At 41.3% G+C, this 12285-nt stretch overlaps 1 protein-coding gene across 3 annotated transcripts in view; it reads left to right on the top strand.

Moving 5' to 3' along the window:
- The first annotated feature begins 1036 nt into the window (after nt 1–1036).
- The window catches only part of LOC125905732 (transcription initiation factor TFIID subunit 4-like), a 97070-nt gene continuing 85821 nt past the window's right edge, over nt 1037–12285 (top strand). For all 3 annotated transcript variants that reach the window (XM_049603935.1, XM_049603928.1, XM_049603920.1), the window contains exons 1-2: nt 1037–2421; nt 4760–4920. In XM_049603935.1, the coding sequence (XP_049459892.1) occupies nt 1050–2421; nt 4760–4920 (1533 nt within the window). In that variant the 5' untranslated portion in view covers nt 1037–1049. The remainder of the gene's footprint in view (nt 2422–4759; nt 4921–12285) is intronic.

Raw genomic sequence — 12285 nt, 5'->3', positions numbered from 1 at the left:
CGGTTTTCATTTTAAACCTTGAATCTTATTCATCTCGAAAATATATCATGAATGCCTAATTGCCTACTTTGCGATCGTTACGTAACACAACGGTACTTTTAAAGATTTAGAATGGCTAAATTTTGATTTATAAATATGATACTTTGCTAGAATGAACATCGTTTTTATATATGTAATCCATTCAGTTTTGTATTAATGTTACTGAAGATACCAAACAGTACATTTTCCCTTTAAAGAGAAAATTTAAAGTCGATGCTATGAACAATATAATGGGATACATCTTTCTAAAACTGCTAAGTGGAGGGACATTGCCAAAACAGATGCAACATTGCTTCTGGATACATTTCACAAAATGAACAGATAACACAAATATCCTTCTTTAATCTAAGAAGATAATGGCTTGAAGGGTAATATGTGTGATTTTGAAGTACACTTCCCTTACTGTGTTGGTAAGGAGATATTTGTATGAAGGATTCCAAATATTTTTCCAGTTTAAGTTATCCACATATCTAGAAGAATATGGTACAAAAGCAGAAATACTAACAACATCTTTTTGAAATGATGAACATATGTTACTGTTATTATCCCATTACATAAGGTAGAAGGCAGGCAGATTTCACCCACTGGAGTTGCCCTCGGGTTATTTTTGGTTAACAAAACTGGTCTTTCTGCCTCTCCTAGGATAATCAGAATTCCAGAAGGAATATCATCCATAACAGTGGCAATCCCCTTTGGGATAACAGGAATGCCAAAAGTATTGAGGAATTCAGAGAAGCTCAAACAGTCCATTAAAGGTAATTAATTGGTTTCCTGGAATTATATTATTGTTAAACAGTTTTTATTAAAAAGGATAAGGATGTATATTTGAACATACTGTGCATATTATTCCAGATAAAACATATTTGGGAGGAGAAATACGAAAAATACACAACTAGGATGCGGGATGCCCCCCACCCCTCCTCTAATGACGTCAGATTCATTCCCACAATGCCTAGTAACACGCAGGCGCACTGTGAAAAAAAATATAAGACAGCTATCTGTGATCAGAGATGGCGGGCGCCTCCGACCCCCTGGAAGATATGCTCTTTTCAGAGGTGGATGAAAAAGCTGTGAGCGACCTAGTGGGCTCATTGGAGTCACAGCTTGCTGGCCAAAGCAACACAGCAGGTAAAGCAGACGAAAACGGAGGCGCTGGCTCAGTGCCCCCCGCTAACCATCACTTAGGAAAAACGCTACCAGCTCCAGTGGGCACCACAACACTAGAACAACAACAACAAGGACGGCGTAATAAACCTGAGATGCGCCAGGAGATCAACTCTAAAGACGTTAGCCTGGATAAAACTGTCACATCTCCGTCTCTGGGCTGTACCCCTGCTTTTGGCGAGCCCTCCACCACTTCGGCTGCCTGTGTGAACGCCACTAGCAGCGGCTCGCTATCACATGGAGCATCCATCACAACACTGACTGCATCTGGTGTGTCAACTTTGTCATCTACGCCAGCCAGCATCGGCACCACATCCAGCCGGGGGTCTAAGGTTTGCCCGGGCACAGGTGAGACGTCGACGGAAGCTAACCCACCGAGGAAACGCATAAGCACCCCACGGAGGAGCGCTTCGGCTCGGATAAAGAGTTTGAACGGCGCAGCTGTAACGACGAGAAGGAACAGCAACACAGCGGTGGCTGAAAACGTTAGCTCTGTGGATACCAGTGCAGCCACACCGAACTCTACTCGACCGGTGACCTCCTCTATTAACACTTCGACTTTCACCCTATCAAACGCTAACCTCCCTTTAGGTCAGTCGGCTATTGCTCTCGACCGGGGGACTCCTACCATTGCTTTGCATAGACTCCCGAGTCATATTGTAGCGAGCATAGCCCAGAACGGCAACGGGACCAGTGTGTCGGCCTTGGTCCAGCAGGGCGCTCGCATAGGACCCATCACCTCCTCAGCTCCACAGGGGAACCACAGCAAAACGGTCACAGAAACTGGGGCTTCCAAAACAGACGATTGTCAGTCCAAAATTGTAATGTCAAGCCAGTCTGGTAGTGTCAACTCTGTAATAAACACTGTTTCCTCTGCGCCTTCTGTTGTCACACCACCACCAACAACTACTACAGCAGCAGCTACAACCACCACAACAGTAACCCAGCCTATGAGCTCCACAACAGCTGCTGCCTGTGTTACAGGGGTGGCAGCAAGTTCAGTATGTGCTACTGGTCAAACTACATCAGTGACCACCACTATTAGCATGGTCAGGCCCACAGCCCCCTCTCCAACTCCTGCTGTGGCCACCTCCGCACAGACTCAACCCCGTCCTGGACTTACAGCACCTCAAAGGATCGTAGCCCCCCAGCTGATTGTCAGACCACCTCAGCAGCAGACGACCATTCAGCTGCCCCCTGGGTTTACCATCCCACCGGGTAAGGTTTGCAGGATGGGGAGGAGAGCAGCAAGAAGATGCTGTTCACACCTGTGTTAAAATACCTGCGTCTCATGGGCTTGGTTGTCAGCGTGAGAGTGTTTGTGTCACTGTCCTCGGTATGAGGATCCACGTGCATGTGTGGCATCCTCTTGTTGTCCCATGTTTGTCTGTTTGTGTTGGGGAAGCTTTTCAGTTGTCCTGTGTTTGTGTGTGCTATGGGACGGTGCCCGTTCCTAAGGTAAAACCTGCCTTTTCATATATGCTTTTATTCATAGTAGCTGTACTGTGAGTTTTAGCATGGGTGGCCCCATGGGGAATCAAACACTTCACCCAGCCGTGATGTGACAGCTGAGCTGTGCAAAGTACTACATTTACACCAAGCATCCTTAACAGCCCACAACAAATATCACAATTGTGAAATAAACAACAGCAAATAAGACAAAACTTTGCAAGTTTGCAGTCAAACTGTCAAATGAAATGTATCTGTACATTTTACTAATTTAGGTGATGCGTCTCCACAAGAAAGCAAGCCTGTAAACTCTGTCACGTTTATAGCCTAAGGCAAATAATTTGATGAGCTCACTGTCAGGAAAAGACAGGACTCTTTCCAATGAAATCATATAGAAATCTCACCACCAATGTAGTCACACATGATGTACTGTAAAAATGCTAACAACTCTCATGACTGTCACCAACATTTCAAAGACTTATTTTTCCTAATAGCACTTCCAAGAATAGTAATAAAAAAAGAGCTCCTCTGCCACGTGAAAAAAATCAGATGATTCAAGACAACTGTGTAGTAGAATTACTTTCTATAAAGTGGCATATGCTTGTAAAACAATGACCCTCCCTTTCAGTGGATTTTACTTTTTGATTATTACTGCTGCCTGAGAAAATGCAGCTCAATAAGTGGAGACCTGTTGCCCTCAATTTTTGTGTTGTTTCAATCGAAGTAAAGTTGGGGATGCACAGGGAAATGTTTTGGGCAACTCAGATGGAGAAGTGGTGCTCTGTGTTTTTTAAATCACTCTGGAGTGTCTTGTTTTGAAACATGAATATAATTTTTGTAAGTGCAAATCACTTTATTGTCTGACACTGGGAGAATTACTGATCTAAATTGTTCCAAGATTATCAAGTGTATCAAAAGCCCTATGTAACAATTCAATTAACATACATTATAAACATATATGGTTGCCAAAATAAACTGGCACAAGTGTATGTTTTTCACATTTGCCAGGTAGCCAGCCTTTATAAAGCTGCTCTTCTGTCATAGAGTAAGACTGGCAGGTAATATCTGTGGAGAGTGGTCATGTGGGAAAGTGTGCTCCCCAGCTGTTTTGTCTTGAATGATGCTCTGAGTTATCTCACCTCAGGAATAATGGCTCAGTCAGATAGCCGATAGAGATATCAGAAAATGCGATCAACCTCTCGATTGACCTCATGTCTTTTTTTACTCTATGGAAATCCTGCAAAGATAAACACATGTGTAATAAAACATTTTATCTTGACCTGACATGGGCTACCTCACAAGCGTGACATTATGCTAACTGCAGTCGTAGCCTTTCAGAAAGAGCAAAGAGTCAGTGTAATTAGCTCATGATCAGAGCTTCAACTCAATTCCTAATCCTTTGACTTTCATGTGTGCCTTAGTCTGATTGCCAGCACAATCTAGATCTTTCCCTGGAAGGTTGATATGAGGAAGCAGCATTGTAAGTAGTGTTGTAGTGCAATGAAATAAACACTAAAGCATGATGAATTGTCCTGATATATGAAAATAACAGATGTTATTTCCTATGCCAGGATGCCTTACACTTAGACCATGTCCACTTACCACAGAAGAAGCTCAGCATTTTGTCTGCAGTCAGTTTAACCCATGGTTTGCCGTGTCTCAACCTTGGTAATGTTCGCTTTGTGCAGGTAGCACAAAGCCAAGTAATGTTGCAAAGGTTAAATGCAGTTTAAAATTCCTTATGCTACTTATTCCTCATTTGCTACACCTTTATTTCCATTCTTTTCTCAGTCTTAAAGTTGTGTTGAAGTGCCTTTGCCACTTAGAAAACTCTTCCCATTTATCATTATGTAATGAGACTCTAATTGGCAGGTTAAATATTTCATTTACACTGACTGCCTGTGTAGAGTATTTATTTTAATCACTGTTTAAGCTGCCAGAATTTTAGAATATAAATCTCCCTTTTAGGATGACACTTGCCAGTAGAATCCACAAATCTACCATTCACATCCAGTATATAATATATATGTATTTAGCTACACAAAAAAACATTCAGTGACTGTCATGTTATAGTGTTATTCTAATGACTGTACCCGTGTATCTCCAGGGATGGTGTTGGTACGCACAGAGTTGGGCCAGCTGGTGATGGTTCCTCAGCAGGCTTTGGCTCAAGCTCAGGCTCAAGCTCAGGCTCAAGCCCAGAACAGCATCTCTCCACGACCTGCCACCCCCACAACAGGAGCATCCTTTAGAGTAACAACTCCTCAGGTGAGACTCTGCCACAGATCCGAGGTGGAAGCTGCCACCTAAAGTCTTTCATTAGCATGACCACAGCACAGAGCATTACTGCACCTTATTGATTCTCTTCAGCTTGACAAGAACAAGAAGAGGAGACAAGTTAAAGAGCTGTGCTGTTAAATACACATGGCCTGGTTTTGGAATTTATCAGGAACCACGCCATAACTGTTTTGTTTCTCCTTTGTTTCCAATGGCGGAACAGATAATGGATCATGTGATTTGTCTGTCCACATGTACGGCATACACAATGGGCTTTGCTCATGAAACATTCCTGTGCTGAGATTTAATCTTAAGTGGGTGATTTTTCGGTGGGTAAGAACACACAAGTGTTTTGTGCTTGTTAATAAAATTGACAGTAACAGGAGAGTAAGTAGTAGAAGAGAAGGGCTGCCATCTGGATCAACTGTGATCCCATTGCTGCCTGTTGGTAGATATATTGTAACACTTGGCTTGTGTCACTAATAAGCCTGAGGGAAACACCCAAAATTAGCAATTATTTTCCCTTTTACATCTTGCCTGTACTAGTCAATCACTATTAAGTGCATGTATAATGCGACCCAAAAATGGCTTTATGTTGCTATTACTTACTATCTTTACTGTGATAAACTCATCAAAAGTATAATTTGATATAAATTTTATATCAACACTGCATAAATATCAGCATTTTATTCAGTATACAGATGTGTGTGGGCTGATGTGAACATTTTAAAACTGGTTTGATAGTAAGCCAAACACCTGACGCGATTGGTGTACCGTATTGTGTTGCTGCTCTCAAGTGCAACACAATGAAACCACATCCCAACAAAAAACGGCTGCCTGACTATTGTGTATCATCACATAACACGGGAGCTCTCTGTCCACTTTGAATCTATTAAATGTGCACTTCTGTTTCATCATTAAATAAACCATGTAGCTCAAGATCAGACTGGGAAGGTAACCACTTAAAAGATGGGTGAGTAGCCTACTTGCTGTCTTCCTACGTTTGTAACGTTACTTTAAAAACAGAAAACACATTCTATATTGTGCTCTTTACTGAAAATGATATGTATTAAAGCCAACAGCAAATAGCCTTGCTTTGGTTTTGCTAGGGAAAGTAGGAGGCATTGTGTAGACAATTCCTTGTTTCAGCGTAATGAATTGGCCGTTCTTTGTCAGTTGCTGTGCTTTTAAGGCGAGCAATGGGAATAAATAGAAACACGGCATCTGATGAAAGTTCAGCTCAAAACGGTGCTTGCAGCCAGTTAGGATACCTGTTCCATCTGTTTCAAATCCAAATTGTTGCCATATTTGTGAGATGCACTCCGCCATGTCTCGACTCATCACCCCAAAAAACACACAAACTTTAGAATAAACGAAGACAGTGTGCGCCACTCCTCCCACCTTTGCTGAAAGTTGATCTCTTTCATGTTGCAGAGACCAGCCTGGGCTCTAAAATGCACATGGCCTGTCAGACACTAGTGGTTCTGTTAGTCAGTTTACAACATAATATTATATTAATCACGTTGTCATAATGCTTATTACCAAGGCAATACGAGCTGGCTTGAGCTCTGTGACACCGTCAGCGCTGGTTGCTGATGTAGGCTGTTTTTTTGCCAGAACATGTGATAGTGACAAGTGCTTGTTCAGCTAGTTTGTATAAAATCAAACTGGTTTACTCCTGGCAAAAATAGACCAGATATGCAAAGACTGGTTAGTCTGGTGCAACCAGGACAAACAAAGGATCAGAAATGAGTGATGCTTGATGTAGCCAATATGATTTATCAAAAACAAAACAAAACAAAACAAAAAAAAAAAATGCATGGGTCAGCTCAGATTCTGTGGATTTGAGCCAATAATACATATGCCACCTTTCCTTGTGTAGCCAATAGAATATTTTCTTTAGGAAAAATATCCCCGAATCGTACTATCCATATTCTCCAGTGCATCTTCCTCTGTATGAAGCCAAATATATTTTTGTCTTTGATTTATCTAAGTAACATAGTCAGTAGCACTTTCCAGTGACGATAAGCTCAGATCAGTTCAGGTCAGGGGTTTTCAGTGGACATAGAACTTTGTATCGTCAGCATAAGAGCATAAAGGGACTTTCTGCTGCTAAATAATGTGGCCTCGGGGGAGCATATTGTCGCTGCGTGTGAAAACAGTGTCTCCAAATTTGATCATTTAGATTTTTTTTTTTAGATAAACTGAGGGATCACATGGTAATGCCCTCTTCACACTATAAGCGACAAAGCTACAATGCGGCCAGCTGCATTGTTGCAGAGACACCATCGAAGTGTTACTTAAGCGTGCGTTGACGTAATTATGTCATCATTGGCTTGTATGTGTCTGCAACTTGCAACAAAGCCCCTTGACTAAACTTCGTATAAAGATTGTCTTTGGTCCAAAAAAATATCTATGCTTGGATGAATATCTGAGCTCCATTTTATCATCACATTTCACCACCTAATTGCATCCCTGTGTGTACGGCAATGCACAGAAAGTTAGCATAACGTCAGCTAATTTAGCTAAATAACACAGCACCACAGCAAGAAAAATAAAAACATACAATAGGCTGATGCTTAACTGTGTCATTGGAGCACTGAAAAAAGGTAGTTCCAGCTCAACCGGATTTGTAGCGTGTCATGCTCGTCACGCAGCGACAAGTGTTGGGCAGCAATTTGTAGCTTCGTGTCACCAGCTTCCACTGAAAATGACTTTTAGCCTGTTGCTTTGTCACCGGCAGCCTGAACTCAACATGAGAATGTGTGTCAGAGCAGATCTGGGCATATTTTAAAGCATCCGTTTTGGCTAAAATAAAGCTGAAAAATGCAGATCCCATCTTTACCGTACTCAGCCTGATAGATACTTAATATCACATTTGAGACCAGGGCCAAAAACCTCCATCAGGACATCCTTGTGTATATTACTTGTCATATTTAAAGACGCACTGCATTGTCAGAAAGGTGAAAACAGGGCCATTTTTTTTTACCTCAGGAAAAGTCCCCATTTTGGAGACATATGGTCATCAGTGGACATGGTGAAGATAAATGGAAAGGGCTGAAAAATGATTAATGTGGGACACCATACTTAAGATTTGAAGATGAAGAAGAGTTATTATCCAGGACAACAAAGAAAAGTTTGATCACAGAGACGCTGTATGACTATGGACAGCTCCTGGTGCTGAAATAATAATATACAGATTAATAACAGAAGACAAAGAAAACCATTTCATTTGAAACAAACCTAATTCATCTGAGATTTGTGTGCCAGAAACACAAGCGATGGTTATACTACTGTATAGTAACAGTTTTGTTGCAAAGAAAATAGTGGCCTGGCATCGGCAAATGTGGGTAAGATACATATATTTGACATATACCATCCAGTTATAGAAATGTAGCTATTTTATTTTAAACCAATTTGAAAAATATATACTTTAACAAAATAATTTAAACCACACAGATATTTGTATTCACTCCACCTGTAAAGCTTTGCTAGTACCCTAAATGAACACTTCCCAACATACACTAAGTGCCATCCCCTGTCCTACACTAATGAAAGGCATATTAGCTGTTAAGTATAGTCCTGTCATTGCCCTTAACTAACTAAGGACCTCAGAACTGACATTAGTGCTGCAGAACGGCTGCCCTTGTTAGGAAGTGAGGATGAGTTTAATGCAGAAGATGGTTTTCTATACTGGGATTAGTGAAGTGGAATAAAAATAAATAAATAAGACAATAATATGTCACAACCTCATGTTCAGTTTTAGGCATTAAGTTATAGTATGGGACGCACCAGTTCCCAGTTCTTTTCGTTTTTATTTCACTCAGCGCTAATGACCTCAGACCTCTTTGTGCGAGAACATCCATGACTGAAACTGTGACATTGCACATATTTCCCTTATGTTTCAGTCTCTTGAGCTCTGCATGATTTCTGTCAGTGTTAACAGTACAACTGGTGACCTCTGTCCAAACGAATTCGACTGATTAAATAGTAGAAACTTTGATCTAATTACGTGCGAGTTCATAAAGTTGATAAAGGCTGGGCAGCTCCTCATTAAGTGAACAGCTTAGCTCTACACCCTAATTGGGATGTGATTAATATGTTTAACCGTGTAATTATAAGGAATGAATATTCTTGATTATTTTATGTATAGATTAAACTGAGATTAATAGGTGAATTAATGTCTCAAGGCTCCTTAATGACTCCATGGGGTCCTCTCATCAAAATTTAACGAGCCACTGAAACATTAATTGGAATTTGCTTATTATCACCTGTGGATACATCATTCATGCAGAAACCTGAGCTTGTGCTGCTGGGTCCACACCTTTGGAACTTAATTGATTTTAATAATGACATTACGAGATAGTTTGTCTCTCACAGTTTCTCTGTAAATCAAGTGAGACAGGTGAAATACCACTGATAAATATTTCTTCTGATTAGAGCATCTTAACTAACTCTTGTCTCCCTAATTCACCTCAGAACATATGAGACCCACATCAGATAGGGCGATTTGTTCACATTGGCGTGCTGTAGTGCTACGCAAGTTTTTAGAAAATTTACAGAAATAAATACACAAAAAAAGATTTTCTTTGACCTAAAAATTATTTTTTTCTGCAAGGCGTGAGTTTAATTCCCTTTAGATACATTTCAGCAACATCACAGCTCACCTCAGTGGGGTAGTTGAGGTAATGTCAGGCTGCGCTGCAACAAATGATTATATTTTTTATCAGTTGATTTACTGATTATGTTCCTGATAAACTGATCAGTGTTTGGTCAATAAAGTGTCAGAAAAAGACAGTGCTCGTTGCAGTTTTCCAAGATTCAGTCAAACTGCTAGTGGTGCCCGACCAAAAGTCCAAAACCCAAATACTGAGGCATTATTCATGCATATTATTATTTATTTGGCTATCACGAGAGATGAAGAAAAACAGATAAGACTCAAATTTGCAGAGCTGGAACCAGTTAATCTTTGGCATTCTTGCGTAATACATTTTTAAATCAGTTAATCATCAGTTAATTCAAGTGTTTTAGCTCTAATATCAGGTGACGTTGTCAGAGAACAATCCTCAAATCCCAACACACAGTGTTTTCAAACTCAACTTTGGCCTCGGTTACATTTTTTAGAACGTCAGCAAGGAGGAAATGTGGGCATTTGTTGGCACTATTTGTCGCTATAATAAAATCAGGTAGCGTGTCCTCTACAGACTCCTGTGATCATCTAATCGGTCTGGCACAGAAAACAACATTTATCTTGCACTTGAAGTCTTTACATTTAGTTTGCAGATGACTAAAGACATGCCTGACAATTTATTTTAAACTCATCTTAGGGATCAGGAAAAGAATACACACAAGTTTTCTAATAATACAGTGAGTAATGGAATTGAAGTGGCTTTTAAGTAACTCCTGGTTTTAGTCGTTCGGTCAGATTATGAATGGCAAAATAAGCGCTTGAGAGAGAAGCCTGTTTTTCCATTTCAAGGCTGAGTGCTCAGTTCTATCTCAAATGTTAAGAATTAATTTTCTTACAGCACACTCTTTGATCTGGCCTCTCAAGGCTGCAGTAAAGAGGCCCTCTAAAGATCTTTGGCGCCTATTCATCATATCACTATCTGCGAGGACAAAAGACTGACACTAGAGGGCGGCATTTCATTGTCTTATTCAGTTCGGCTAAACTTTCATCTTTGGTTCTACTTCTGCTTTCACTTAAGAATTAAACGGTTTCCTGCTCCTCTTAACATTTTGTACTCAGGGTCACAGTGAGACATGTGTCATCCTTTTTTAGAGTATGAGTACTATAAACGGTATGTCTGAATGCAAAAAGGAAACAGAGATTAAAATGATGTGGCAGTAGTAGTATCAGATCAGACAAGGAAATACAGCCTACAGTACCAAACACCTTTATATATATAAAGCAGTATGTCCTGGATTAGTGCAGATATGCCAAAGTAGTGTTTGGTGTACCCTTGTCTGGCAGTATTGCTACACTACAGCTTTCAGAGGCCATGTGAGACCTTTCAAAACTGAGATAAAGTTTTTCTTGTCAATAGAAAATTCCACTCTAATGCTTTTGTAGACCGAAAAACTTCATGCTGATACATCCTACGACAGCTGTAATTTGATAAATGCCAAAATCAGTCCCATGCAGTCCGTAGACTCCACAGTAGCCCACTGGCTTCACAGACAGAAGTCCGCATCGGTTACACAATGACGGCCCCCTCCCGTCTCTCTCCTCGTACCTGGATCCATCCTGATATGAACCCCTCACGAAAGAGAGTCGCAGATTGTCATCGCCTCTCACAGTCACGCTGATGACAAATTAGCGGGCCGCGGCGTTGCCATCTCGACAGGAAAAGCAGTAGCAGGGAAATGAAAGGGAATGGTGTTTATTCCCAGAGCTCAACCCCTCTGTCGGCCTGTCACTCTTCCCATGACCCTGAGGGGAGAAACGGAAGGCATCCTGAGCTTCCTTCCTTCCATACCTGTTAAATCATTCATCATCCAACTGCCTGATTATTTTAAAAAGCTAACAAGGCTTTGGTTCACGAGTGTGTTTGTGTGTGTCTGTCTGTGAGTGTGAGAAGGAGAGAGCGTGAGCAAGAGAGAGGCATAGCTGGCGGTGGGATGCACCCCGTGGCTCTTACCACCCCCGCCATCACCCCCATCCCCTCATCCCTCGTACACCCACTTCCCCCAACTCCTCAGTACAACAGTCTTTTGGATCCTACAAAACTTTTAGTGGAGGGGAAACTCCCTCCTCCTCTTTCTTATCCTACTTCTTCTCCTCTGTGCTCTTTGCCTCTTTCCCTCTGTCCTTGGCACGGTTGTGGGTCTGTTTGTGTGTGTTTTCATTTGTGTGCAAGACAAGTGCAGTTTATCATGTGCTTGAATGTTTGTGTGTTTGCCTGTTCTCTCTGCTGTCTGTGTGTTAGTGCTTGTGAAGTAAGTATGTGTGGGTATGTGTGTGTGTGAGTGGTTTGGCTTGCCTGTGAATGGAAGGCTGTGTGCCAGAGGTCGGGGCAGAGGCCCTCTTGGGTTGCCTTGGCCCATAGACAGCACAGTAGCAAGGAAGTGTGTATTTGTGTGTGTGTGTGTGTGTGTGTGTGTGTGTGTGTGTGTGTGTGTATGAGCCACTGGGCATCACCAGGGTTTTGTGGCAATTGGCACTCACTGCCAAGCCTTCCCATTTTCTCTTGTGTTTTAAACACACTAATAAACAAACCTGAGTTATGATCAATTTCAGCATCCACCTATATAAATCCTTTTTATTAAAAAAAAACTCTTTGTCTATTTTGTTTCCACTTGCTGTTTATTGTTATTATTGTTTCCACAGTCTTTCATGTCACAGGCAACCTTCCA

Source organism: Epinephelus fuscoguttatus, linkage group LG2, assembly GCF_011397635.1.
Source record: "Epinephelus fuscoguttatus linkage group LG2, E.fuscoguttatus.final_Chr_v1".
Lineage (NCBI taxonomy): Eukaryota > Metazoa > Chordata > Actinopteri > Perciformes > Serranidae > Epinephelus > Epinephelus fuscoguttatus.
The sequence above is the reverse complement of the archived record's forward strand: the minus strand, read 5'-3'. Positions and strand labels throughout refer to the sequence as shown.